The 27752-nt window shown below is 48.6% G+C and overlaps 6 protein-coding genes across 21 annotated transcripts; 4 read left to right on the top strand and 2 right to left on the bottom strand.

Annotated features, from left to right (window-relative positions):
* Nucleotides 1-473: 473 nt before the first annotated feature.
* Nucleotides 474-8457, bottom strand: rundc3aa (RUN domain containing 3Aa). Its single transcript, XM_049745239.2, has 11 exons — nucleotides 8318-8457; nucleotides 2714-2829; nucleotides 2485-2618; nucleotides 2315-2400; nucleotides 2136-2225; nucleotides 1970-2050; nucleotides 1745-1910; nucleotides 1527-1684; nucleotides 1285-1398; nucleotides 1093-1199; nucleotides 474-951 (listed from the first exon to the last, which is right to left on the bottom strand). The coding sequence occupies exons 1-11, from the start codon at nucleotides 8422-8424 to the stop codon at nucleotides 809-811; spliced, it is 1302 nt and encodes a 433-aa protein (XP_049601196.1). The 5' UTR covers nucleotides 8425-8457; the 3' UTR covers nucleotides 474-808.
* Nucleotides 3612-7575, top strand: zwi (zwilling). 6 transcript variants are annotated; one of them, XM_068653364.1, is made up of 3 exons: nucleotides 3614-5081; nucleotides 6378-6779; nucleotides 6825-7575. In XM_068653364.1, the coding sequence occupies exon 1, from the start codon at nucleotides 4700-4702 to the stop codon at nucleotides 4946-4948; it is 249 nt and encodes an 82-aa protein (XP_068509465.1). In that variant the 5' UTR covers nucleotides 3614-4699; the 3' UTR covers nucleotides 4949-5081; nucleotides 6378-6779; nucleotides 6825-7575. The 6 variants fall into 6 exon arrangements, with proteins under 6 accessions (XP_049601208.1, XP_049601207.1, XP_068509465.1 ...); XM_068653362.1 differs by having other exon boundaries at nucleotides 6810-7575; XM_068653363.1 differs by having other exon boundaries at nucleotides 6378-6784.
* A 550-nt stretch (nucleotides 8458-9007) lies between the features above and the next one.
* Nucleotides 9008-11257, top strand: rnf113a (ring finger protein 113A). Its single transcript, XM_049745246.1, has 10 exons — nucleotides 9008-9172; nucleotides 9262-9341; nucleotides 9573-9671; nucleotides 9782-9889; nucleotides 10033-10142; nucleotides 10291-10397; nucleotides 10474-10563; nucleotides 10648-10741; nucleotides 10812-10918; nucleotides 11111-11257. The coding sequence occupies exons 1-10, from the start codon at nucleotides 9067-9069 to the stop codon at nucleotides 11179-11181; spliced, it is 972 nt and encodes a 323-aa protein (XP_049601203.1). The 5' UTR covers nucleotides 9008-9066; the 3' UTR covers nucleotides 11182-11257.
* Nucleotides 11258-11464: 207 nt separating this feature from the next.
* strada (STE20 related adaptor alpha) lies at nucleotides 11465-15280 on the bottom strand. Of its 10 annotated transcripts, none has more exons than XM_049745228.2 (13): nucleotides 15142-15280; nucleotides 14861-14918; nucleotides 14593-14650; nucleotides 14256-14284; nucleotides 13336-13519; nucleotides 13111-13232; nucleotides 12871-12979; nucleotides 12678-12801; nucleotides 12348-12519; nucleotides 12163-12267; nucleotides 11821-12083; nucleotides 11712-11754; nucleotides 11465-11629 (listed from the first exon to the last, which is right to left on the bottom strand). In XM_049745228.2, the coding sequence occupies exons 2-13, from the start codon at nucleotides 14870-14872 to the stop codon at nucleotides 11465-11467; spliced, it is 1386 nt and encodes a 461-aa protein (XP_049601185.1). In that variant the 5' UTR covers nucleotides 14873-14918; nucleotides 15142-15280. The 10 variants fall into 10 exon arrangements, with proteins under 10 accessions (XP_049601185.1, XP_049601186.1, XP_049601190.1 ...); XM_049745229.2 differs by having other exon boundaries at nucleotides 13417-13519; XM_049745233.2 differs by lacking the exon at nucleotides 14593-14650 and having other exon boundaries at nucleotides 15142-15245.
* ddx42 (DEAD (Asp-Glu-Ala-Asp) box helicase 42) lies at nucleotides 15260-21550 on the top strand. 2 transcript variants are annotated; one of them, XM_049745219.1, is made up of 18 exons: nucleotides 15260-15392; nucleotides 16117-16338; nucleotides 16420-16570; nucleotides 16682-16728; nucleotides 17232-17268; nucleotides 17553-17705; nucleotides 17790-17894; nucleotides 17962-18081; nucleotides 18145-18321; nucleotides 18431-18559; nucleotides 18675-18774; nucleotides 18867-18914; nucleotides 18994-19091; nucleotides 19218-19494; nucleotides 19618-19844; nucleotides 20023-20133; nucleotides 20248-20391; nucleotides 20465-21550. In XM_049745219.1, the coding sequence occupies exons 2-18, from the start codon at nucleotides 16124-16126 to the stop codon at nucleotides 20879-20881; spliced, it is 2556 nt and encodes an 851-aa protein (XP_049601176.1). In that variant the 5' UTR covers nucleotides 15260-15392; nucleotides 16117-16123; the 3' UTR covers nucleotides 20882-21550. The 2 variants fall into 2 exon arrangements, with proteins under 2 accessions (XP_049601176.1, XP_049601179.1); XM_049745222.1 differs by lacking the exons at nucleotides 15260-15392; nucleotides 16117-16338; nucleotides 17232-17268 and having other exon boundaries at nucleotides 16468-16570.
* A 445-nt stretch (nucleotides 21551-21995) lies between these two features.
* limd2 (LIM domain containing 2) lies at nucleotides 21996-27745 on the top strand. Its single transcript, XM_049745248.1, has 4 exons — nucleotides 21996-22161; nucleotides 25179-25220; nucleotides 25546-25682; nucleotides 25761-27745. The coding sequence occupies exons 1-4, from the start codon at nucleotides 22159-22161 to the stop codon at nucleotides 25918-25920; spliced, it is 342 nt and encodes a 113-aa protein (XP_049601205.1). The 5' UTR covers nucleotides 21996-22158; the 3' UTR covers nucleotides 25921-27745.
* Nucleotides 27746-27752: the final 7 nt, after the last annotated feature.

The following is a 27752-nucleotide window of genomic DNA, read 5'->3' as shown; positions in this document are numbered from 1 at the left end:
CATCTGGTTGGTTGGTTGGTGCAAGTCAAGCGAGCTCCTATTGGTCGTCATCTGCACCCCCGAAAAAGTTTGGAGGTCCAACCCACTTCGTTTTACTTTCACGATTGTGGGGCCTCCTTTGTATGTGGCTGCTGTGCAGGCAAGTCTAGCCAACCAAGTCTTTCTTTTTATTCCATTGAATTATTTAAAAGAATATATAGGATGAAAATTGCAATATATTTTCCAAAAATCGTGAGTGAAGGAATTTATATATTTTTCGGAAATATTTTTTTTAGTTTATATTTAAAAAAGCAAATTATATTTCTTAATACATATTACTACATATAGCAGCTCACTGGTGTGTGCGTGTAGCTAATAAAGAGCATGTAGGTGTCTATTAAACTGTTTGCCGATAGATGGAGCCAAAGCGTGCTTGTGCCGTCAAGTTGTTGATTCCTTGACACAATTGCTGGACATAGATCACGAACGTAGCATCGTGTAAAAGGCCTTTTTATGCAACACAAAACAATAATAATAATCATCATCATCATCATCCCAGGTTTGAAGCATACAAAGAAGGACATAGGCTGAAATAGGAGGTGTTGCATCATATCCACTGCTGCGTGTTTGTTTTTGTTTGACAGTATTGACCTCTGGCTTGTGTGGTTGTGATTTGGGAAAAACAAGAAAAACGCTGCAGGAGAGAAAAAGAGTGGCAAGCGAGAATAATAACGACCAGAATTCCTGCTGTACATTCACAGAGACATTGGCGCTTGGGTCCAGGTGTTGGGACGGAGCTAGGGAATTGGAAGGCTCGGAAAGGATTCTCCTAGCTGGGGGAGAGTGCGGGGCTGGGCTCGGCACTGATGTTGACCAGGCACTCGCTGGACTTGAGGCTGGTCAGTGACTTGGAGCTTGGCAGCGACGCCAAAGAACCGCACAGGCCCAACATAGACGGCGTGTTGTCCTTGGCTGAAACGACACAACAAGTACGCACGATTGTACCAATCCGCACAACTGCCACCTAGTGGTCAACCGCATCATGCGTGGTGAATCGTTATGACCAATCGAGGAAAATGCAACAATTGTAGTAAGCGTGAGGTCATAATTGACCTGCCGAGGTCCAGGCCGCGTCTCCGTTCTGCCTCTCGTCGGTTCTCTGAGAATCCGAGTTGAGGCTGAGCTCGGTGGAAAGTTGCTCCAAACTGCGGAAGCTCCTTCTGCGGGAACCGCAAATATGCATTCCAATCGTGAGAACAGAGTACAAGAAACCAATGTGTTATGCGTTACAAATGTGAATAATACCTGCGGAAGAGTTTGACGTCACCCTGGTGGTCGCTGATGGCCGCCCAGCGGTTGATGAGAGGGATGGAAAGGTTTTTTCCCGGGTGGGAAGCGTCACAGGGCATGAGGGAGGAGCTTCACGAGAGACAGACAATATGAATTAGTCCAAAGCCGTGTCATAGTGACTGGCTTCTTCACTGGCCCACTTGTAGCACTTGGCCCTCACGCACTCAACCAACCAAAGCCAAAAGCAAATGCCTCACAGCTGAGCCTGCAGCTCCAGCACGACGGCCTCCAGCTCCTTCTTCTCGCGCTGACTCTGCAAAGTCAGCTCGTCCGCTTTGGCCCTCAGACGCTTGTTGTCCGTTTCGACGTTCTTGAGCTGAGACTCGCGAAGGCGGACCAGCTCCTCCAAGTAGCCCTGAATATCACACCAGTGTTTGGGTTGTTTGCTTTCCTGTAGAATATGCTTTTGTCTGACCTTCTGCGCATATACGATCTTAAATCGCTGCTCCATCTTGCGGCACTTGTTGCTCCAGCTCTCCTCATCGGTGACCAGAGGGATGTAAGGATGCTCCGGGACGCTCTCTTCGCTGTTGCTGCTGTCGACGCTGCGTCGGTCCTCGTCGTCGCTCAGGCAGTCGTAGCTGCGGCCAGGCACGTTGCGTTAGCATGCTGGTGCTAAGCTCGTGGCGTAAAGGCTTACCTCTGAGTGAACTTCAGGTAGGGAGTGTAGTCAATGACCGCCGGGGACTTGCCGTCCAGCGTTTCCCCCTTCAGGCAGAAACTACACGGACAAAATGTCCTTTGTGAAGGACTTCATTTTCCTCTCCCATGACAACACCAAAGGTGGAAAATATTTCCTCCGCAACCTGAAGTCAATGGCGCTCAGTCCGATGAGCATGCCGGTCAGCACCGTGGCCTCCTCCCTCAGCATGATGGCGCCGTCGTCGTAGAACCTCCTGTCATCGCAAAAGCCCGTCAGTCTTTGAGCAAACAGAGCTAAGCGCATTCCAACTTGAATCTTATTTGCCAGCAGCGTGAGCCATACCTGGTGGTTCTGGTGTCCTTCAAGGCAGTGGACACGTATTCCGAAAGCCGCTTCTCCATTAGCGCCACTCGAATCCACGCCCGGCCCTTGGAAACAAACGACGAGGCGTCAACGTCGGAACAGCGCGCACGCACGCACGCACGCACGCACGCAACGTGAGCAATCCTCGCCTTGGCTCGAGACGTGCTGATGTTCTCCATGTTCTCGATGCTGGCGATGCAGTTGTTCTGCACCTTGCCGCAGGCCAGCCGGAGGTACTCCCAGAAGCTGCGCTGTCCATCTGAAGTGAACCAGCTGGCCGAGCCTGGTCACCACAAATGACAAAAGTATTGAAATGCACTTTCTCTTCATTGATCCAAATAACAAGAATAATAATAATAATAAAAAAACGTTTGTTACCTTTAAAACGGTGGCTGAGGATGTGCTCCAAGATAGCAGCAAAGTTGACAAACTCTTCGGCCGAGTCGTCGATGGGCTCGGCCGTGTACTTTTCCAGGAGAGTCTTGACGGAAAACCTAGGCAAAAACACCAGAGGCTTCTTTAGCTGCCTCGCGTACCCGCCGGACAAATGTACTACTGTACTATGTGTACACAGCAATGAAAGGGTGGTGGCGGTGGCGGCGGTGGCGGCGGCTTTTTGTTGGTCGGGGTGGAGGGGGACGCCATCTTACGCCTGAGGTCACCCCAATTGTCTTGTGTGGCGCACAAAGCACCCCTTCAGCGTTATCATGACAAGAAAACAATTAACCCCGTGTCCTGTCCTGTCCTGTCCTGGCAGCCTTTGTGCACACACTGGGCTTCCAGGTCTCTTTGTGTCCTGCCGATCAAAAAAGAAAAAGATCAAATCCTTCCCTCCCTTCCTCCCCCCCCCTCCGATGGCAGCTATTTAGCGCCGCGGATTGACTTTTGCTCCGGATCCCCCAAAAGGCTACGGCGCGCATGCGAGGAGTCGCCGGCCGGCCATCCGCCCGCTTCCGGAGAGGAGCCATGGGCAACACCAGCATCACCGAGGGCAAGACCGCCCTGGCTGTGGGAAGCACCTCCATCGCTAGGGGAAAGACCACCGTGGCCATGGGGAACTCCTCCATCTTCCGTGGCGTGACCACGACCTCCATGGGAGATTCCACCATCCAGAGGCAGAAGACCACCGTGGCGCTAGGACGGGCTAGCTTCAGCCGAGGGACAACCACCACCTCCTTCCGCAAAGCGCTCATGCCCAAGCGCAGGAACACCTAGATGGAGCCCACCCTGGGAGCCGGCCCTTCAAAGAGGAAGTCCAAAATAGACTCTGAGAGCGAGTGGAAGAGCAGCTATTCCTCCAGCAAGACCTCCTTCAGCAAAGGCAAAGTCTCCCTGCTGAGCAGCAAGTACGCCATCTCCTGGGGCCAATTCTCCATCTCCTGGAGCAGAAGCACGCTAACGCTGGGGAAGAGCGGAGTCGCCGTGGGCAAAACCTCGGTCACACGAGGTGAGACCACCAGCTCCATCGCCACGCTGACCTTCACCCACGGGACCAAGTGTGCGTCTGTGGTCAGGACCACCCTCAGCAGGGGCGACAAGACCCACAGCCACGTCTACTGGAATTACCGGCCATGAATCCAGCAAATAACCCAGAAAAGCCGGCCTGGAGATGACGTCCTTCTGAATCCAGCATGTACTCACCAAAAAAAAATAAAACCCGGACGCACCGCTCTGGTCTGTCGCTATCAGGTCAGTCACGGTGCTCAGTTTGAGGGTGGATCAGCAAGTCGAAGAATCCGATGTAATAGAGGAATTATTTTTTTTCTTAAGCGTGGCTGAGGAACATGTGAAATGACAAGACTGCGCTTGAATGGACAACTTTCAATGGACACTTTTCTCTTTAGCTTTGAAGCATATGTGACGGATGATGCGGCTTAACTCTGCTCGGCTCGGCTCCGCTCGGTGACGCCTCCAAATCTGTAATGACTTGCCAATGGATAATAATAAAATCCATTTCAAGGAACGGCACGGAAAGACATTTTTTGCAAAGGTTGGAAACAATGGTGCAGAACAAAGCGACGTCCCCGCCAGATTGCACCCCGCCACCCCTGGCAACAATGTTCCCGGTGTCACCGAGACAATCGCGCGAGTGTCCGGAGCGTCAGCGCCTGCCCCTCACCCTCGCCAAAGGCACTTTCCAACCTACCAGCCGCCTCTGTCCATTCACGGCGACTCCCGAGTGGTATGCGGCCTTCCCGAGCCCACGTCCAGAAGCTCAACCAAGGCTTTATGCCGCTCCGGGCTCTCTGGGCATTCCGCTGGGCTCCGGATCGCCGCTGGCCTTACTGCTGCGTCTGAGGGGCTTGCGGAGCGGGCGTTTGAGCTGGATGAGCGTGCCGCGCTCATCGCCGACCGACCACCTCAATGGGCAACACCAGCTTCACCGAGGGCAAGACGGCCCTGACGCTGGGCAACACCAGCATCAAGCGGGGCAAGAGCAAGCTGGCCCTGGGCAACTCGTCCATCTCTCGGGGCAAGAGCACCACCTCGCTGGGATCCTCCACCATTACCAGCGGCAAGACCAAGATCTCCTTGGGCGGCGCTTCCTTCAGCCGGGGAAGCACCACCACCTCCTTTCGGAAAGCCATCTTCCCCAAACGCAAGACGCTCTAGGCCGGGAGGGGGAACCTTGTTCCGACACCGCCGACACCTGCGGCGGACCTTCTCCGACGGGACACAAAAACTGGATTCAATTCACTTTGGGGGCTTTGACTCTTTTCTGGACCACATTGGATGAGTCAAACAGGTCAGTGGTGTCTTATTTCCTACTGAATGAAACCTAAGCAGAGTTACCGTCGCTAGACGGACTGGAAGCAAAAGGAAAAAAATGCCAAGCCGGAACCAAGACTGGGGAATTTGGTCAGCTAAAATAAGCGTTTTAAGCACGGCCCCTGTCAAATGTGTACGATGGCCTAAAATTCTCATTTTCCTTCGTCCATCTCAAGAGAAGCTAGCAGCAATGCTCTTGGTACCATTGGACACAGAATAACAACAGCTTGTCTTTCTGAAAAGCTTCTTTTGTGTTCACCCTCCTCGGCATACGCAACCCACTCTCACTCGCCTTGGATGGGTGCCCGAGCCACTCACGGCACGGCTCACTTGAAATGGTCTCTTGTTCTCCCGCCACACCCTTCTACTGTACACCGGACCGGACCGGACCGGACCCTCAAACACAATCTGTTCTTGTTGAGGTGGATTCTTGGAGTGGGCTCAAGCGGGCTGCCGCTCGCTCATTGGCTCATACAACAAGAGCCAAATTGTCCGACATTGTGTCGTATTTGGATACACCAATGTTGATTCATTGCAGACTCCCTCCTACAAACTCCCCTGATCTGCTTTCTCTCCTTCTTCCAGCAGCAGCAGCAGCAGACGATGATGATGATGAAGCAGGGCCTACTCATCAGGTGGACTGTCTGAGGAGACGTCCAAGAGAATTCATGGCTGATGAATAATTCAAGAAGTTTGGGCCAAAGCCAAAATGGAAAGTCTAACTGGGGTCGTCTGTCCCCCTTTGGCCCATCTTACAGTAGCGTGTCTCGGCAAGTGTTTGGCTGTCGGTGGACGTGCGGAAAGTACAAACAGGCGAGGCGGTCAGGCGCAATGTTTCGTAGGATGAAGGAGAACGAAGAACCGTTGGAAGCCCTCGGCATCTTGTGGGGAGAAATCAGGACACGACTATTCCAGACAAGCGGGAGAGATGAAGAAGAATGAAAAATTTGAAGAAGCTTCAAGTCGATTTAAATCAGAAACTGGGGGGGGGGGGCAGAGCACAACTACTACATTGGATAGATTCCCACTCAAAGTCAGAAGAGAAGATGTGAATAGGTCATGATGTTTCTAAATTGGGGTCTTGATTGATCATGCTATGATTCAGGGAACAGCTGAGAAGAAACAATTGCGAAAAAAAACATGCTGTGACTCGTGCTACATTTCCGAAATTGCGTGGTGATGGATTCATTTTTCTACATTTCACTGTCTGATGGGCATTTTTTTTCTCCCTGCTGTCCCCTCTTTGGTCTCCCCGCTGTGGTTTTCTTCCTAGGTTCACCGAGTCCCTCGCCGCCACCGACGCCGTAAACAAAGCATCCAAAACGTCTTGTTAAAAATTGCGTCAACGAGCCCCTGACCGGTTGCTAGCGACAACAGCGGCAGAGCCCACTGGCAGTGTACATCAATTCTTCTCAAGATGACGTCTTTCGTGGCTTATGATGGCCCAATAACGACTTTATGGTTTAGGTTTGGTTTTGTTTTGTTTTGTTTTACCTCAATTGACTTATTTTACCGGTTAACCGTCAGGGCACTTGTTAGAGCTGCACCCAAAAAAAAAGAAGCTAGTTGCACTGAGGACGTTCATTGAACAAAATAAAACAAAACAAAACAAAAGGGGATTTGGACAAGGGTGAGGGCATTGGTGTTAGAGTTAGGTTAGGTTAGGTTAGGTTAGGTTAGGTTAGGTTAGGTTAGGTTAGGTTAGGTTGGGTTGGGTTAGGAAATTCGGTTTACAAGATAGGCTCACAAGGTTTTGGGGTTTAGGATTCCGGTTTTGGTCTTAGGTATTTTTTGTATAACCTCTGCAGCTAACAAACAGTGTGGGCGACAAATAGACCCTCGCCTTGTACCCACACAAAATAAGAAATTCAACTAAAACAAAAACTCCCCAAACTGGTGCTTACAGTAAAATAAAGCCCATTTAAAGAAAAGAATGTTCCTATTGTGTATTTGTGGACCCCCCCCCCAGTGCATTAACCTAATCACTAACATCTACTTAGCTAGTACGGTAGCAAGTAGGCCACGTCGCCACTCTGACCAGCTGATGTGGGACCTCTGCCCCGCCCACCCCGCCCATCCCATCCCACCCAGCGCCGCCTGACCCGTGACAACTACTTGAATCACCGGCCGGCATGTGCGAGGAGGCAGCGGGGACTCGTGACTGCCGCTCATTTCAAAAGTGGAAAGAGAAAAAGCGTGTCAACAATACTGATGGTAATGTGCGTGCGTGCGCTTTGTTCGTGTGTCTCGTCCTTGTGCACTGTTTTCACTGTGGTTATTGACATTATAAAAAAACACTGTAACGGATATTGGAACAGTCCCACGTCTTTTGTGTAAGCTTGCTAATCTCCCAAAAGAGGTTTCTTTTCTTTTTTTTTTGCACCATGTTTTTGTGTGCTTCACGGTTTGTGGCGCTAAAAAAAAGCAGGCAGGTTGGATTATTAGAATAAAAACTCTTGATGATGTGTCTATTTTTGACTTTGTCTCGTTGTTCTTGTGGAGGCTACATTTATTTTGAACGCTACTTACTACACTAGATTGCAAGGTCAATTCTTTTTCTGAATACTGAAAATTGCCTTCCATTGAAATTCATTGGTAATGAATAAATGTTAGCGTTCTTCTGCCAATCCTCCAGGAGACGGACACTAACCGTGTGACATCATGTCCAGAAAGAAGGCCTCGTAAAATACGCCGAGCGGAGGGGAAGCTTGGTCGGCGACGGCCGTATAACGTGACGCATGCACAACGCTCAGCCATGACCTCTTGTGATGATGATAAATATAGGACACCTCAAAGGGGAATGATGGAGGGGGAGGAGAGATTGCACGCCCCTGTCCGCTATAAGCAGTTGATAACGCTATGATGAAGGGGCTTTTCTTTCCTTCACTTGTGTTTATTAATAATATATATTGGCATGAGTCAGCAGGTGATTTTAAAAGAAAAGAAGCCACATTTAGAGTTAGGAAGGATTCAAGCAAATGTAAAGTTTACATGTGACAAAATGGTATATTTAATATAAAATGTAGGCATTATTCAGTGGGTCGGTTTGAAAGGATAGGGGTATAAAAGGAAAATAGCAAATGTGTAGGCGCAGTCATTGCCACTGGACACTTGGTAGTTGTCAGTTATTTTAATACGCAACTAAATGTGGTCTTAATTGCGCGGTCCCTTATTGGGGAGGAAGGATTATTCTGGATGCATGTTGCGATATACCTGCACACCGTGATGAGGTTCTTCCTTTCCACGCCGACGCTCCGGGCGGACGCCTTCTTCGACGTCAGCCCCATAGCCATTGCTGTGTGCATGCAGCTGGGCTCCATTCGTCCATCCAGCAGGCGGGGTCGGGAGCTGTCCGCACCCGCACCCGCACCCGCACCCGCCTTTCCTCCGCCGGGCTCTGTGTCAGACGTGCAGCCGCTGTCCTCTACGGAAAGTCGGCCAAGCAATGCTGCGGGATGCGGATGCTGCTGCTGAGGCTGGAGGTCGAAACCATAAAGTGCGCCAGGGTTAAATACACTAGTTCCGGTTGTGTGCTTCAAAATACTATGGAAAACTCACAGAATTGGTGTTATTCTCGCTTTGATTACGGGTTCACGCAAGATGTATCTGCAAGTCCATGGTGACCTGTGCCATATTTTATCTTATTCGGCGAAGGTTGTATGTTGGCCTAAGCAATTAAGCTGGAAGGTGGAAATTCGTAGTTGCAAAACGTAGAAATACACCGGTTCGGGTTATGTGCTTCAAAATAAAACCGTCCAGCTCACATGCACGCAGGACTTTTACTATTTTTGCGCCTTTTCATATTTTCCTTGGTGAAAACAATACTTCCGCTGCTACATACGCTGCTTCCGGGTTTGCGCTTCCAAATAAAACCTATTCAGACAACTTCCAAGTGTCTTCCAAGTCTGTAGAGGGCGCTGTAAAGAAATAGTTCTGTTTTGTTTACAAACTGAAAGAACAAGATGGCGGAAGCGAACGCCTCCAAAGAAGGCTCCTGCACTTTCTTGTTTAAAAAATCTACGAAGAAGTTTTCGGGACGAAAAAGAAAGGCCAGCGACAGCGATAAAGGTACCAGTGTTGGTTACCTGTTAATAACACGCTAACGAATTGTAATGTGTTAATGTGTATTCTTTTCTACGTTACGATCCCCTGCTCAGATCGGAGCAGTGATGAAGAGCTCAGCTCTGTGGTCAGAAAGGATAGGAATAAGACGCGAGAAAACCCGATGGTTCAAAAGGTAACACATCTTAAAATAGGACACCTTCTGTCTCGTGAGCACGATTTAGTATGTGCCCGCAAGTTTGCCACGCAAAAAGCGTTGATATGGGTTGAAATCTATTCAAATCAGAAGTTGGATGTGTGTGGGATTTCACCCCATACTGTACATCTCAGCCCTACTTTTAAGCTGTGATTATTCATATTTTCTAAAATAAGAATCTCTATTGCTTGATGGGTCCTTTGTGTCCAGTCCAAGAAAGTGGGGAAAGAAACTATGTCCTCCAGTGAAAGCGAAGATGACAAGGAGGACAAGAAGATCACTGTTTCCTACAAATCCAAACGTTCAGCTGTGAGTTGACAATATCATTGCTTTATCATTATTAACAATGGTGCATATTCAACACTCAGTACATCGATGTAGCATCAGCCCATTCATTTGCACTGTGCTCCTTCAAAAAGAAACCAGAGGGCCCAGAGGATATGGGTGCTACATCCACATACCAACTGGATACAGAGCGGGACAAGGACGCTCAGGCCATCTTTGAGAGGAGCCAGAAAATCCAAGACGTAAGCCACATGTCTAAATGTGTAGACTGACTTGGTTTAGCCAAGGGTGGTCCAATTAAAGAGGAAGTCATTTTTGTAAAAATTGTTCATGATTGCTCCTGAATGAACCCAACCCAACCCAACCGCCTTGGTGCCCTTTCCAGGAGCTGACGGGGAAAGAGGACGATAAGATCTACCGCGGCATCAACAACTACCACAAATATATCAAACCCAAAGATACTACCATGGGCAACGCGTCCTCTGGCATGGTCCGGTAGGTAACCATCGACGACTAATTAGGGCCGGGCTAGCTGGCTTTAAAATGAAATCTCAGCTATTTTTCAAAACTGGAATTTTTATTGTAATCGCCGAAGCCATCACAACCGCGCAGTCCAACTGCTCATTTATGGCCCAACCAACAGGAAAGGACCCATCAGAGCCCCGGAGCACCTCCGAGCTACAGTCAGATGGGACTACCAGCCGGACATCTGCAAGGACTATAAGGAGACCGGATTCTGTGGCTTTGGAGGTCAATAAAAGAAGATCACGGAAATATCAATCAAGTCATAAGACAAGCTAGTTGCACCTTCTGGTTCTTATGTCAGACAGCTGCAAGTTCCTCCACGACCGATCCGACTACAAGCACGGCTGGCAGATTGAGAGGGAACTGGAGGAGGGCAGTTATGGCGCCAATGGTGAGCGAGAGAGAAAGCGTGTCGTGCCACAGGATTTGTAATGGGGAAAATATGTCTTTGTTCTTACCTATCATCGTACTCTAGATGAGGAAAACTACGAGGTGAGCAGCGACGAAGAGGACTTGCCATTCAAGTGTTTCATCTGCAGGGACTCCTACAAGAATCCCATTGTCACTAAGTAGGCAGCCCTTTTGGTTTAGCGCACGCATGCATACTCCAAAGTAATATCTTTCGTTACCTTCTCTCAGGTGCCGTCATTACTTCTGCGAGGCCTGCGCCCTTCAGCACTACCGCAAGTCCAAGCGCTGCTACGTGTGCAACACTCAGACCAACGGCGTCTTCAACCCCGCCAAGGGTGAGGCCCTGCGCTTCAATCACCTGCTACTGCTTGGAATCGAATCTGATTTGGGCTGATTATTTAAGCATATTAGCAGGGATAAACTTTGATCTATGAAATCTGCTGGGGAAAAAAAAAAAAAAACCCACAACAAAGAATACAAATCAATCAGTCAGTCAGTCACCTACCGCATGCTCATGTTCCTTTCAGACTTGCTGGCCAAGATAGAGAAACGCAAAGCCACCACCGACCTGCCACCATCCGACGAAGATGACGACTGACATCTCCGGCGTTTCCCCTTGACTGACTGTCTTTGTGTACATGGTCAATAAAGTTATATTTTTTAGCAAGCGGAAACATCGCTTTTATTGTCAAATCAGTAACATTCATACACAGGAGCCAGTAAAGGAACATGCAAACGTGTGCGAGCGAGCGAGGTAGAGCATATTCTGTACAAAGCCTGAGAGGAAAAGGAGGCCGTTTTAAGACAAGAAACAAAGGTAGCCAAACGCCAACCGGCTCAGAAGAGTAACGGCAACTTATTTACACTCAGACACGAGTTGGTCAGAAATCCCAGTCGTCCACGTCCAGGTGGCTCAGGCCCGACTCCAGGCTGGACAGTCTGGACGACGAGGGCGGCAGCGGCGGCGGCTGGGAGCTCTCGCTGCTGCCGATGGGCGACGCGGGCCTCAGCAGCTCGGGCAGCGCCTCCGAGGGCCTCCGCTTGATCTGAAAGATGCGGGCATATGGTTGCTGTCGAGGAAGGTTGGGCCAAACACACTCCACTCTTAAATTCATGTGCTCTACACACCTGCTTGAAGAAGGGATGACCTATGAGAGCGGAGGCGGAGGGTCTAAAGAGAAGAAAAAAAAAAAAAAAGTCCGTTTTGATGTCATCTTATAGCTGACACGCACAGTACCTCTTCTCCGGGTCCCTCTGAAGACACAACTCGACGAAGGCGTGAAAGTGCAGCGAGAAAGTGCGGTTGTACGGGTGTGCGGACGAGGAAGTGGGTTCGCCATTGGAGTGGCGGACCCCGCCAACACTGCCGCCTCCTCCTGGCCCCTCGCCGATGCCCGAGTCGGCGCCGGAGCGGGATGGCTTCAAGCAGAGCTCCTCCGGCGGGATGGTGGTGGTGTCCAGCAAGCACGGCACTGTCCCGTTGAGCTTCTCCAGTAACATCTGCGCAAGAGAAGCAGGAAAAAAAAGTTGTAGTCCCTTGTGAAACGTCCAAAATCAGGTGGGTGGTGTGTCCGCTTACTTGCGTAGGCGGCATGTCTTTAAAGGGAACGTGTCCGTTAGCTAGCTCACACGCTGTGATGCCCAGGCTGTAGATATCGGAGCGAAAGTCATAGCCCTGCAGGTTCTGAAAGGGAAAAAGGAATAGACATGAGAGGAGGCGTCGGTTATGCCGCGGCTCACTGAGCTGGAGTGACGTCTCCGTACCTGTTGCAGCACTTCAGGGCTGAGCCACGGCAGCACCTTGACGCTGTTCTGCGGGAAGTCGTGCACCACCTTGGCCCGCTGGCCGTGTCGGATCAGGCTGAAGATGCTGCGAAGGCCAGACATGCGCACCTGGCCGTCGGCAGCAATCAGAACGTGGCTGGCCTTTACACTCCTGCATGAGACACATTTTTTTTTTATCAACGTCTCACTTTGGTATGAATCCTCAGTGCTGGCTTTTGGTTTTGTTTGTACTTAATTTATGAATACAGATGTGTGAATATTGCTTTTGTGCCAACTTGCTATTCCTCATAATGTTGTCTCTTCAAGTACCTGTGCACATATCCCATTTGGTGGATGTACTCCAGCGCTTTGAGGATGCCCAGTAAGATGTATGCGATGGTGAGCTCGCTCATGCCGTCGGGGAAATACGTGGTGACCAGCTCTCTGGCCGATCCTGTGCAAAGAAAAGCGGTTTAGCGTTTGATAGTCAAATATACCTGTCATCCATGCACTGGCACCTCACCATACGCCATGAAGGGGGTGATGACCCACAACTCGTTCTCAGCGATGAAGACGCTCTTGTAGGGCAAAATACTGGGGTGGTGAAACAACTTGGACACGTGCAGCTCGGCCTACAGGAGAGACACCGAGGTGGTTAACAACACCGAGGCTTTTGAGTTCATTCCTTGAGAGAGAGAGAGAGCGAGAGAGACAGGACGTGCGTCCACAGCAGACGGCAACTTTGCCATCATCTCTGACCGACCTGCAGGTAGGCGACCATTTCGTTAGTACAAGACTCCAGGTCGATGCGACGTATGGCCACGTGCTCCCCAGTGGGTTTGTACAGAGCCCGGTTGACAGTCATCAGGTGGTCCAGGCCTCGGCCTGTCGAAGAGGGATTTGGTGGCAAAATGAGTTGAGGAGCATTTTTTTAGACAAAAGCGGTGCTTTGGCACAACCTTGAAGCAGACGGATAATTACACGACACCTTTTATATAGTTTCTGGGTTTTCGCTGATCAAGCTCACATTGCTGAGGTTCACCGTCCTGATCAAATGAGAAGGGCCTACCGATAACGGCGAGCAACTGATAGGCGCTGCTGTCTGGGAGGAAGCTGCCCATGGTGTCGCCACGTGGAAGGGACGTCACGCTTTCCCTGCTGTCCTCATGGCCCTGGATGACACCACATGTATTTTTGTAAAAACATACTGAAATGTGAGAGTGCACGAGGGTCCGCCGTGTCAATCTTTCCAAGGGGATGTGAAGAACACACACATACATACATCCTGGTAACCTGTGTGAGTGGCGGTGCTGGGAGGCTAGATTTGCCCAAGTGGCGGCGGCGGCGGAAGGAGCGGGCAGGCGGTGCCATGCACTGCCACAGCGGAGCACGCCATCCAACTCCTAAAAGCCGCACGACATTAGCAAATACTGGGGGCTAGCATGCGTCCTATGTGATCGCAGCAACACAGGCAGCCTTTTTGAAATCCTTTGAAAGACAATAAATCAAAAAGAAGGGCTGGGCGATACGTCCTAAACTGACTCCTGATTTGAATCTATTGTCCCCCCCACGCAAAAAAAAAGGTCATGACAAGTTAACGTGATGAGTCAGTAAGAATCGATTTAACGCTCAGCCCAATAGGAGATATCTTCACGGTTGATGCCAAATCAATAGAAACAAACGCATTCGGTGTGAGCATCCTGGACGCTGAGTTGCAGAATTCCGAGCACAACACTGGGGGGAAAAGGGAGGAGTTACTCATGCGTACTCAATGTGAAGACGCCAGCGGTCGCTTGGCTTCCTCATACAGTGACGAACCCGTGCGCGCGCACGCACGCACGCACGCACGCACATGCATGCATACAAAAGGCACAGAGGGGCGCGGTGATGCCGTGACAAGACACTTACTTCCCGGTGAGAGACTTCCTGAGATTGCTCTGGGGTAAAAAGACCAACCACATCAGTGACGTGAAGCCATCGATATGCACGCACATGAACATACAGCACCTTATTGGCTAGTTTAGGGGACCGACTTCCATCTGTCACCTCCAATAATGTTTGCCTGTCCATAAACATCCTAAATTCAACCATACATTTCACATTGATTACCCTTAGTTCATACGTCTCTGTGGGAAATGTGACCCAAAGTGAATTGTTTCCCATATAAAAAAATAGTAGCAGGGTCTACCAGGGTGCTGAGGCTTTGGTGGTGATTTTTCTTTCTGCTTTTAGCTTTGAGCCTCACCTCCAAACAACTCCAAATCCCGCAGGCTCTCCACACTCAATTTCTCAGACACCCAGCGCTGACACACAGATGATAGTTATAATACACGGACAAACAGGGAGAAAAAAAGGAAAGACGGTTCAAGCATGATTGAGGACAATTTCCACAGAATCACATGTGCGATGAATGATTATGACTCACAGTGGCTCTTTGTACAACGTTCTCAAGTGATTAACAGACCAAACAAGATTCAAATCTATTTGACTGGGAACGTAATGATAGGACTTACAAGAAAAGACATTGATCCTTTTGTTTCATCTAATGTTGTAACCGCGTCCTGGGAATCCCTGTGAAAGCAACGTAAACGTGATTATATACATATATAGGTGAACGAGTCCAAAGCTCTAAAATGCAACATCATAAAAATGAGACAATCAGTCCCCGCAGCTGCTCGGTTGTCATGGTGAAGTGCGCAGGCTAGCGGTGCTAACACCCGCTGAACTGTTAGCTAAACCCGCTCGCGACTCTTCTTCAATTCGCTATAATGGTATATTTAGCGTTTTCACCCACCGTTTAATTCGTACAATGTTGGGGATGGCAACGACTTGACTAAAATTCTACTTTGACGTAACTCAACGAGCTCGCCATCCTCCTCAGTTCTCCGGCGCTGACAGCTAACCGTTGTCGCGTATCACATACGTCATAGGTCATATGCGAGGGAGGGAGGGTGCAAACACAGGAGTCGCAGATTGATGACGAAAGACGTTGTTACTTGGCTGTATAAACAATTTAACGGCTCTTTTTAGGAAATCAGCAAGCAGGTAAACTAAGGAAAATATGGCGTGGGTGCCAAATGCAAAGTGTTATATGTTATTTTCGTGTAAAATGCACATTATTGTATCGCGCCACATGCATGGAGATTGCATGCTCACACTCATTCCGGCCTAAGTTCGTGGGCTGTCGAGCAAGCAAATGCTAATGCTAAATATCGTTATTGTGCACGTTGCGCATGGATTTTATATTAAAAAAGCCCTCGATATAACCATTTGTCTGGTTTTGGATGGTATTTGTTATCGATTTGGATTGTACTTCGTATATTACGACGTACCTTCAGCAGGCGATTCATCGCCGTTCCAGTTTAATGTTTAAAGCCGTACGTAAGCGATCCATTTTTAAAGTGGAATCGAGGTTGCTTGAACTGCAACACCGTAATTGTCTCCAGAACGCCGCTGAAGCAAAGAATTGTGATGAAATAAGTGCATTTAACATAGCAATTCAGAGATCTCGACGCTGGACACTTTATTAGGTTGTCAAAATGGCGTCCAGTTCAATCATTTACAAATATTCAGTCTCGATTCACATGCTGTTAGAAAGATATTGATACAGCAACAAGTATGCTCTTGCTGTTCCAAAGGGATTCGTCAATATTCTCATACACCTACCAATGTTTATAACTGTCTGCGTCAAACTCGAAGCAATGAATGATCACGTTATTGCTATTTGAATAAGGAAGGCAAATTATTCATTGTTTTATATTCCACACAGCTCAGCCATGAATTGGAACAAAGGTGGTCCCGGTGTGAAGCGCGGCTTTGGCTTTGGGGGCTTTTCTCTTGGTGGTGGGAAGAAAGAAGACCCACCACTCCCCCAGAAATCCCACGGGTCGTTCGGGCCTCCGGGATCCAGTGGCAGCGGCTACGGGAAGGGCCAACTGCCGTCTTTCTACAAAATCGGCACCAAAAGAGGCAATTTTGACGAGGAAAATGCGTGAGTCTCCACTCCAATGTAGCAGACAACACGCATGAAAACGAGTATGGAAATAAAAATCCCCAAACCTTTCCCAACAAGGTACTTTGAGGACGACGAGGAGGAGTCCAGCAGCAACGTGGACCTGCCGTATATCCCGGCAGAGAACTCGCCCACGCGGCTGCAGATGAAGTCCGGCGACGGCTCGGACAGTGAGGACGATCCCCTCGACACATTTATGGCTGAGGTTGAGGTAAGTGTTATTTTCATTCTGTTTTGATGCTGCGTAGATTTTTAGGTTGGTTTTTTTTTCCTCTTGTATCATTATTCAATGTTTTTGTAAATGTATGTTTTTCTCTCTTAGAACCAAGCGGCAAAGGACATTAAGAAAATCGAGGAAAAGTCGGCCAAGTAAGACCATCTCGAGTTTCTTTGTGTAGTTGTGTTTTTTGTGTCTTTTAGCAAGAAGGAAAACGACCACAACTCAAATAGATTGTTGTGTTGTGCGGCACAGAAAAAAAGAAAAGCAAAGGAAAAAAAAAAAAAAAGTAACATGCCAGCATTTCCTTACTGCTTTTCTGGCTTCTATAGTACAGTAGAGCGTTAGGGCCGCACTGAAAATATAAGAAAATACCAACGCTGCGAGAATCATACATTGAAATATTTTGTTACGAGAACAAATCTGTAGTATATTTAGAAACATGTTTGAGTGACATAAAGCTATCAGATTTTCTGCTAATACAGTATATAACATTTTGACCTTTCTTGAAATTTCCACTGCGGCCCTAAGACTCCTTTGTACGGTAGTTAGCATACTATCAGGTAAGCATAGCGAGGCCGCAGGTCTGGGGGGTCTCCTTTGGGTGTACGAACGAGCCGCAGGGAAGTTTTTTTTTCTCCGCTTGTCATTTCAGGGGTATTCGTGATGACATTGAAGAAGAAGATGAACAAGTGAGTAGAGAGAACCTTTGCAATACTTTGATTGCCATTTGATTGCATCAAGTGCCAAAAACATCCCCCTCTGCCTCTTAGCGACACAGGCACCATATAGGTCGTATTGGACATTCACCGTCTTGATCCTTGTCTTTTATTTTTCGTTGTGTGCAGACAGCAAAGCATGTTTAAGCGTTGATTTAGCTCACGAGGACCGCTCGGCAATATTGACGGGCAGAACGTCGAGCGCGTGTCATCGGTGTCCGTTCAGTTGTAGACGCGCGTGGTTGTGCTTTCTGCAGGAGGCCTACTTCCGCTACATGGCCGAGAACCCCACCGCCGGCCTGACGCTGGAGGAGGAAGAGGAGAACGTGGACTACGACAGCGACGGCAACCCCATTGCCCCCGTCGCCAAGAAAATCATTCTGCCCCTGCCTCCTATCGACCACTCCGAGGTAGCGCGCGGTAGTCCTCTCCGCGAATTAGCACTTTAAGGGATGTTTTAATAAAATCACGAGAGACTTCCCGCTTCTCCCTAGATTGATTACCCGCCATTTGAGAAAAACTTCTACAACGAGCAGGAGGAGCTCAGCAGCCTGACCGGAACTCAGGTGGTAGAACTTCGGCAAAAGCTCAACCTGCGAGTAAGTATTCACGTTCCTGCAAACGTCATGGCGACAAAGGAGGTGATGGCGATTTGTAATGTCTCAGGTATCGGGAGCCGCACCACCTAAGCCGTGTACCAGCTTTGCCCACTTCGGCTTTGACGAGCAGCTGATGCATCAGATCCGCAAGTCCGAGTATACTCAACCCACCCCCATCCAGTGTCAGGTATAGCGAGAACCTCAAATGGATGTCAAGCTGGACAAATGAAACATTTGGGTTTATCCGCAGGGCGTGCCCATCGCTCTGTCGGGCCGCGACATGATCGGTATCGCAAAAACCGGCAGTGGCAAAACGGCGGCCTTTATCTGGCCTATGTTGGTGCACATCATGGACCAGAAGGAGCTGGAGCCCGGGGACGGACCCATCGGCATCATCGTGTGCCCCACCCGGGAGCTCTGTCAGCAGGTAGGCCAAATGAAATTTGAACTTCACCTTTTGAGCAGAGCAGAGGCTGACATTTGCAGATTGGCCTTTCAAGTAAACCTGTCGAGCAAAGTTTGGGTCATTTTTTCAGATCCACGCTGAATGCAAGCGCTTCGGCAAAGCGTACTCTCTGCGCTCTGTGGCAGTCTACGGAGGAGGCAGCATGTGGGAGCAGGCCAAGGCTCTGCAGGAAGGCGCAGAGATTGTGGTGTGCACTCCGGTAAACGCATCGTCCAATCATGCGCGACAAGAAAATGTGACAACAAATTGAACTTGAAATGGATGGTGGTGGTGGTGGTGGTGGTGGTGGTGGTGGTGGGTCTTCTTCTCCACAGGGTCGCCTGATCGACCACGTTAAAAAGAAGGCCACGTCCCTGCAGAGAGTGTCGTACCTTGTGTTTGATGAGGCGGACCGCATGTTTGATATGGGCTTCGGTGGGTTCAAATTACAGGACAGAGTACTCTACATTAAATAAATAAATAAATAAATATCCGAGTTGAATTTATTTGCTTCCATTTTTCTCCAGAGTATCAAGTTCGATCCATCGCCAGCTACGTGCGTCCAGACAGACAGAGTCAGCGCTTTTTCTTCTTTACTAAACATGAAGCATTTTTTTTTTCCCTGAAATGTAATGAATCCGATTCCCGCCACAGCGCTTCTGTTCAGCGCCACGTTCCGGAAGAAGATTGAGAGGCTGGCCAGAGACATCCTGATGGATCCCATCCGCGTGGTGCAAGGAGATATCGGAGAGGTGCCTCCCACGTCTCGTAGTCATCATGGCAACGTTTACCAACGTTTTTTTTTATTCGGTTGCCCAGATGAGCTCAGATTCCTATGAATAGTTGATGTCTTTATTTTGGACTTATTTTTGGAACAGGCCAACGAGGACATCACACAGGTGGTGGAAATGCTGTCGAGCGGCACGGACAAGTGGAGCTGGCTAACGCGGCGCCTGGTGGAGTTTACGTCCAGCGGCTCGGTGCTGATCTTCGTCACCAAGAAGTCCAATTCGGAGGAGCTGGCCACCAACCTGACGCAGGAGGGCTACAGCCTGGGCTTGCTGCACGGTGACATGGACCAGAGCGAGAGGAATAAGGTCATCAGCGACTTCAAGAAGAAGAACCTGCCAGTCTTGGTGGCCACCGACGTTGCCGGTGAGTTGACGTCATCGCATTGTGGTAGCGTAGCAGTCAAAAGTGAGTTAAGGGCCTTCATTGAGACAAAAGTAGGCCTCGGTCTAGCTTGGGCAAAGGTCATTTGAGTTCACCGTCCTCCAGCCCGCGGTCTGGACATCCCGTCTATCCGCACGGTGGTCAACTACGACGTGGCGCGGGACATCGACACGCACACGCACCGCATTGGTCGAACGGGTAGAGCTGGCGAGAAGGGCGTGGCCTACACCCTGCTGACGGGCAAGGACGCCACCTTTGCCGGGGACCTGGTGCGCAACCTGGAAGGCGCCAATCAGAATGTCTCCAAAGAACTCATGGACTTGGCCCTGCAGGTAAAAAAGACAAAGCTTTTGAATCGTTCAAATGGAATGAAATGATTGACATTTATGATCAATTCATTCTGCCTCATCATTTAGTATTTTGTCAAGTGAGGTCACTTGACAAAATACTAAATGTTACTTTTTCTGGCCCTAACTTAATGGTACCTTGTGCTCCTGTTTTGAATCCTAGAATCCATGGTTTAGGAAGTCCAGATTCAAAGGCGGTCAAGGAAAGAAGCTGAACATCGGTGGAGGAGGACTCGGTTACAAAGAGAGACCGGGATTGGGTGCTGACACTTCTGTGAGTGTGTGACCATTTCAGTAAAGAACAGGTCATAAATGCAAAACAATCCACCGAGCGGTGAGTGATAAGCAAATCTATATTAAGCGCAGTTGTGCTTTGTTGACTTTGCAGGATCGCAGCAGCAGCACCAGCAGTGTCTTGTCTTCCTTGAGCGACTACGGAGGTTTCAACAAGAGCGGTGGCGGCGGTGGCGGCGGTGGCGGCGGCGGCGGGGCCATGGGAGACCGCATATCTGCCATGAGACAAGCCTTCCAGGTACAGTCAACTCCGAACTTTTTTTCTTTCTTCTTGTGACCATGGACCTTCATTCTGATGGGATCTTTCTCAGGCTCAATACAAGAGTCACTTTGTGGCGGCGTCAGGCAACCCGCCCAAGCTCAGCACCAAGTCCAACAGCTCGTCCGGCTGGACCAGTGCCGGCAGCCTGAGCTCTGTGCCTACCGAGTCGCCCAGCGGCGCAGTGCGAGCCCAGGCCGTCGCCGCCTCTTTCGCCATGCCGGGCTTCACCAGCGCCGGCTCGCTATGCACCGTGCCCGCTGCGCAAAGCAGCGTCCCGACGCCCTCGCGGGAACGCGGCGGCGATCGTGATCGAGAAAGGGACCGTAGCGGCCACCACAGCGATAGCCGCAACGGGGATGAAAGCAGGCGGGATAAAGAAGACAGAAAGAGCGAGAGGGACAGAGGAGACGGAGGCTTTGCCGTACCCGAGCCGCCCAAACGTAGAAGGAGCAGGTGGGACAACTAGTGGGGAAAACATTGCAGAGAAATGCAGCCACTGTAGAAAGCCCATCAAGACCGCTTCATCCGTAGCGTCAAGCAATAGTGCTGAACACCACACATGACAAAACATTTCATTGTGACCTCGACAACTCTGGAAAAAATTGACCTCAAAAACACTGGACTTGCAAATGCAATACTTGTATTTGGAATTTGGGTGATATGTCGTCAGCAGTTTAGACAATGAAGCAGAAATGACGATAAGTGGTTCAGATAATGGATTGATGCAAAACGAGCAATTTTGCTGTGGGCTCTTCCTTTTTTTCCAGAGCTGTACAAATTTGCATTTTGTCTGCACTCATCGATATTGCTTGCAGAATTGAAATTGGACCGCCCCCTCCCCCAAGGGCTCTTCCCTACAGTACACTTTATTCAGGTTCGTTCATGTTGTCCTCCCCCGGATTAAAAACTGGACTGATTGTGTGTTTTTCATTTTTTCCATAAAACAAAGCTAATATTACTGTTTGTTCATAGAAAAAAAAATGCTCTGTGAGAATATCAAACATTTCTTGTATTTGAGTTGTAGTGAAGTGCCTTCCCCTGGTTTCTTCTGTATGCTTTTCACCAGTCTTTCTCATGTTCATTCATTCATGCAAAATATGATGTTTTGATTATTAAAAACTCTTTTGAAAACACACCTGATGGTTTTTTTGTGTACTTTCATGCGGTGGCAGCCTAACAGTTGATGAGACTTTTAAATACACAATGTGTAATTGGCTTTCTTCTGTTTTACTTGACACAGTAAATAAACAGCCTGATGATTATTTTTGATCAATTGTTGACTATCGGCCCAAGTGCGGCGGGGCGGGGCGGGGAAAGTGGAATCTTCACCATTTCAGCAGCGACGGAATAAAAACGAAGGAAATACGTCAATACTTTACATTAAAGTTTAGCAACGAGGGTTTATGAAGACATCTTGTATATGATTATTGGAAATATGACCCTACTTGTTTTTTTAATTACAAAGCCATTAAAGCCATATGACGTTTGAGTTGGCTGATTCCCGTCAATGCCTCTCAAGGAGAATCCAGCCAATGGCCTGCGACGTCCTCCTGCTGGGAGGGGGGGGAGTAAAAAGCTGGCTGTTGAAAACCCACGGACAGAGGAAGACAGACGCACGCTCGCTCGCCCGCCCTCCCGCTCGCCTCACCGGCATCGCCTCGCCTCGCCTTCAACAAAAACCCACCCAGAGCGCTGAATTGAGATCACGTTTAGCGGCCAGAGTTTCCCCTGAAAAACGCCCAGATGGTGAGTCCTCGGCTCGATTCCGCTCCAGCCCTCGCCCTACTCCCTCCTCGCAAGGCTGTCGTTATGCTCGGCCGAGATGAGGCGATGATGTCCGGGTCGGTCGGGAAGGGGGGGGGGGGGGGGGGGGGGGATGCTCGTTGCTAACCGTTCATTTTGCTAAATTAAAATGTCCCTTTTCAAGACAATCAACACATTAAAAACAAACAAACAACCACATCAGTTGGCCTTTTTAAGTTCATCGTTGAAATGATGTAGTTCGCCGGCCAAATCAAAGCCTACTACAAAAGGGGATTTGAACGCACCCCAAAATGTGCATTGAATGCTCATCAATGTTGCCTATTAACAAGACGAGTCGAGTCGTCCTCTTTCTGTTTAGGAAATGGCACTGTGTCGTCTCTCCAGTGTATCAAGTGTTTGTTGTAATACCAGTTCCATGCACAATGTAAGCAGATGTTGTAACAATCTGGCCCGCTCGCCTTTACATTGCACAACGGAGCTACTACACAAAACAGCGCCAAGTGCACTGACACCTCGTAAGTGCTCCAGCTTTAGTCACAGTCATTGTCATTTGATGATGCACTAATTATTGTGGTTGTTCATGTGATCCGATTGTTTCCAATCCTTTGGTCAAATAGCATTTGCTCAACTGGACCTGATGTTATGGACGTGACCTTTGGAGGCTGTGCAGTACATGGGTCTTTGCAAATACATCTTTTAGTACCACAACTGTTGCGTAGCATTATGAAAATGTCATACTGTCTCGCATGCAAAAACCACTTGTTTATTACATATGGTGATTTGCTTGGATCAGAGGGCTGAGGGCATACATTGACCATTTGCCCAGCATGCTGTGGGTGCCATATGTCGTCGCTGCGCTCAGAGTGCTGTTTGATCGACTTTGATGGATTGCATAGCTGCAGGCAAACAAAGGGATGTTACGGGACAAAAAGCCTCCATACCTGCTCTCTCTCTCACATGTCCACTGTGTGAACCAGTCGAGATGTGCTGTGAAATTGCTACGCTTGTATTTACATGTTTACGTGTTAGGCAATCTATTGGGTGGGGCTTGTTTGAAGAACTCCACACCTGGGGGACTTTTATTCTTTTTCTGTGGTGAAATAGTCCTGTGTCATGTGATTAACGTGAAGCACTTTGCAGAAACAGGTGGCTCGGTCGCCGCTTTCAACACAAGCGCATCGCTGTTCTGCCCTCAGTTGACGTTAGAATGTTTTCATCAGGAGTAAAGTAGCTTTGCATAGCTATTATATGCTGTTTAAAAATAGCATCCAACGTCAACAGAGCTGCACGCTTGGCTGAAGTTCTATCTGAACTTTTGGCAGGCTCCCCAGACAGGAAGTCATTTGTGCAAAAATGCCGCATCACTCTTCGAGGAGGTTGTAAAGAGGAAGAAGGGGAGAAGATGTGATTACACTGCGAGACTGCTTAACTTCTAGTCAGAACGCACGCAACTAAGCACTTCACTTTGTAGCAGTGGCGCTGTTGTTTCTGTGCATAGTCGCTCGCATAGCTGACTGGGCCGGCCGGGCCTGTACATGTTGGAGCCGTGATGGAATGCTGCTGTCAAATACAGACCGCACGCATGTCATCTTCTGTTCTGCCGTTGCTCTAGTATTGTTTGTACAGGCATGTGGGGAAAAATCTGCGATATTGCCTGCAGACATAAAATCTTTAAAAGGCCTGTACGGCTTAAATTAAAGGCGAAGAAAGTTTTTAAGAGCACAAGTCTTCAATTTGATTCAAGTGGCCTTGAAGATGTCCCAAACAACATGCAAAAATCCATCCGACTGAAAAATCCCAAAGGGGGATGTTGTTCCACTCCAGACCTGTAGGTAGCAGTAATGTGCATTCTACAAAGTGGCTGCCAGTGTGCTATGAAAGTGCTCCTTGTTCTGTTGAGACAAAAAGCTGCTTTCTTTCTATTCACTCGCTCCCCTCAACGGCGTCCACCAGCGGCTGCTTTGTGCTTCCAAATGTATTGGCCGAGAAGAAGCGTAGCCGAGACTGTAGCCTGAGGAAGAGGCGTGTTGTAACCACTTCCTGCCATGCTTCAGTGCCTTGCATGTACATATAAGGAAACGCAAACTGGCATGCTAGTTCCTACTGAGTAAGGCAGGTTGTTACTTGAGGAAGGACAAGCATTTGCATCCAGACGCTCCTCAGGCTGGGTTAGCATTTCAACTGCTAGCATGTTGTCACTTGAGCAGCCAACCCAAGATGCTATCTTGTGGTATGGTACTGCCAGAAAGTCAGCATTTCATCACTTTTCATGAATTGAGCTCTTCAGATTCCAAAGCATCCATCACACTTGCGGACAGCCCGCCCTTTTTCCTCCTGGTGTGGTCACGCTCTTTTACATGTCATTTTTTCCACAGAGCCGACACAAGCGCCATTTGTGGCGGAAAACCGCGTGCAACTCTGTGAACTTGCCTCTCCTCCCTAGCCATACCTGTTAGCGGCGCTTTAGCCCGTAGCATGCCTCTGTGCTATTTGCCACCGCGTAACCCCGTCTGGCTTTTCTTCGGATTAAGCTTCCCCAAAGTGCCGTGACGTAACACCCGAGACCTAATTAGCTTGATTGTGCAGCAGTACACCAGGGGTAAGGTGTCACTTGCAATCGCAAAGCCTGTCAAAGCTGTCTGAAAGATAATGACCCACCACGGAGTCGTTCTGCGTGTTTTCCAGGCTTCTGCGGTCTCGTGTCAGAGCCACAGGCGGCGGCGGCGGCGGCGAGGGTCACACTTTTACAATATGAATGCGTCACTTCACTTGGCCAGTTTTATTTCAGAATTAAATTTCCTATAGTCTTGTGTGTGCCGAACGTCCCCATGCTGAGTCACATGAGTGTCCAGACGTCCAGACTGTAGTAGATCCTCTCCCATGGGGGTGGAGGGGGGGTTGTCAAGTTAACAGTTGGGTAAAAATAACAAGGGCACCATGAGAACATGTTTGTGAAACTAATGTGTGTGTGTGTGTGTGTCTTTTAAATGCTTTCTCAGGATAACAGAAACACTGAGGAGAAACCAGTCCAGCGGTCCAAGGTAAGCAAATGTGTGTGTGTGATCTTTTTTTGTGCTGAAAACACCCAATTGAACAAACTGGCAAACATGACTGTGCGGTGAGATTGGGGTCTTTTGACGCAGTATTTCATTGGTGCACACAAATGAGCTTATGTAACAAAAGCAATTGAATCCGAGAAGTTATTTACTCTTGTCCCACTTTAATGCCTTGGAGTAGCAGTACAAGAGAATCACGTTGTCGTCATCTTTGCGAAGTAGCACGCGCCTCGTTGCTCAAGGTTATTTCTCTTCTCGTGCGCTCTCTTTCCAGGAAGTGTGAACAATTGTTTCTTTTGCGTGTGCTCAGTCCTTCAGCTTCAAGACGCACAAGGAGGTGTGCTCGTCCTGCGAGAAGACGGTCTACCCCATGGAACGACTGGTGGCCGACAACCAGGTCTTCCACTCCACGTGCTTCTGCTGCAAGCACTGCAACACCAAGCTCAGGTGCGTTTCATATGATTTCTTATTGCCCCAAATGGACACCCATTTCAATTGTTCTTCCGCCCGCCCGCCCGCCCGCAGCCTGGGAAACTTTGCGGCCCTGCAAGGCGAATTCTACTGCAAGCCTCACTTCAAGCAGCTGTTCAAGAGCAAAGGTAACTACGACGAGGGCTTCGGACGCAAGCAGCACAAAGAGCGTTGGGCCGCCAAGGAGACGGAAAACATCACCAAGACGGCGTGAATCCACAAAAAACACCACGCCCCAAGCTTTGTTTTCTTTCTTTCGTTCTTTCTTTCTTTTTTGCCCTCAAACTGGCCAAAACATTGTTTTGTTCTTTAGTTTAGTCCCAGCTAATTGATTGTGACCAAAAGCCTTCTCGGCAAAGGCGAGAGAGAGGAAATATTACCATGCTGTAATTTGTTTATTTCTTATTGTTGTCATTTTTATAAATGACTTGCACCTATTTAATCACGTCAGCAGGTACACTGTTTTACACACACACACACGCACACACAAACACACACACACACCCACACACACACACACAAACGCACTCGCACTCAGGTCAAAACTATCCAGGCTCTTTATTGGCAGTGTCACCCAAGGATTTTCTACAAACATGTTACAATAATGATCCGCAGCGGTCCCGAGCGCTCTGCGGGAATCAAACAGGGTACTGTAAAGTTACCTCGCGTCTTTTTGGAAATTCTTATTCTTTCTTGAATGATTTTGCCTTTTGGGAGTGTCGACCGTCCGTCTTCATTGCATGTGGTCGCATCCCATCGGCCTTATTTGAACCACTGGACGGGCCTTTAAAGTCATAACGATCGGTTTTGTGTCGTATCCAAGCACTGGGATTGCTTGTTTAGTGAATTTATCTGTACATAGCGCTGTGGTCTGTTGTGATTTGTGAATAATACCCCCCCAATGGCTCCAAAACACCCACACATTGGTGCCATCTGTCATTTCAATCATTCCAATCATGTGAAACCTTCCCCAAATCCAGTTTGACAACTTTTACAGTAGAAAAATCCCACGGCACTCTGACCTAAATGCTGTTAGAGCATTGAATGGCTACTACGTGGCTGGCAAAGAACCAAGATGCTGACTGCCGAAGCCATTGGCACCTGGACCTATTCCTTCGTGAAGTGGTGCCCCCTCTTTAAAAAGAGTAGCTAGCGCATGCTGCATGTATGACAGCCGGTGCAGACGTGCTGCTGGCGTGCTGGATCGGCTGAGGAAGAATAGTTAACGACTGAACTTTATTTATTTTTTTTTAAATGCCTTTTTAGTCAAAGTTGCCTCCGTTTGCGGTCTCCATTTTTGATCGACCGACAATTAAATCCAATTTTAATGTCTTGTGTAAAAGTAAAAACTCCTTTTAGGGACTCGGCGGACACTTGAATGACTCGGTTGATTTTGTTACTGTGAATCGAGCATGCTGTGATCAATAAAACAGATTGATATTTGCATTTTTTTTAAAGCGAAGCCTTAGAACTAATTATGTCTACATGTCCTGATCATGCCTTTCCAAACGCAGACGACATTTCCCACGTAACCAGCAGCCCCCCTCCACACCTCCCAAAATAATGTAGAATACTTCTTACTCTGCTCTTACATCCTTTGTGTGTGTGTGTGTGATGACTTTTTAACCCTTGACTGCTTTAAAATCAAAGTTATTGTACTGTATGTGGAAAATGCTGTCTTTTGTTTTGTATTGACACTCGCCAAGGTACATCATCTGTGAAGGTCACTCTGGTCAGGTGACAGAAATGTGTTGGTTCGTTCTCGTGGACTTTTCATTGTTTGAAATGTATGCCTTCTTTTGTCAATGTGATTTTTTTTGTTGTTACACACTTGACCTGCGGTTTGAGGTGGCCTTATAAGCAAAAGAACGCTCGGCCTACGCGTTGTAGTCTTCTTCCTGGTCCCTTGTTTTTATTTCACTTTTTATTACCATTTTAGCACCCCCCATTCTACGCCTCGATATTTTGAGCATTTGTCATGTTTTTCTTTTTTCTACATACTTTTGGAGAAAAAATAAAAATGCTGGTGTTCATTTGAATCATTTT

This window comes from Syngnathus scovelli, chromosome 16, assembly GCF_024217435.2.
Source record: "Syngnathus scovelli strain Florida chromosome 16, RoL_Ssco_1.2, whole genome shotgun sequence".
Classification (NCBI taxonomy): domain Eukaryota; kingdom Metazoa; phylum Chordata; class Actinopteri; order Syngnathiformes; family Syngnathidae; genus Syngnathus; species Syngnathus scovelli.
This window is presented reverse-complemented; position numbering and strand designations above follow the sequence as displayed.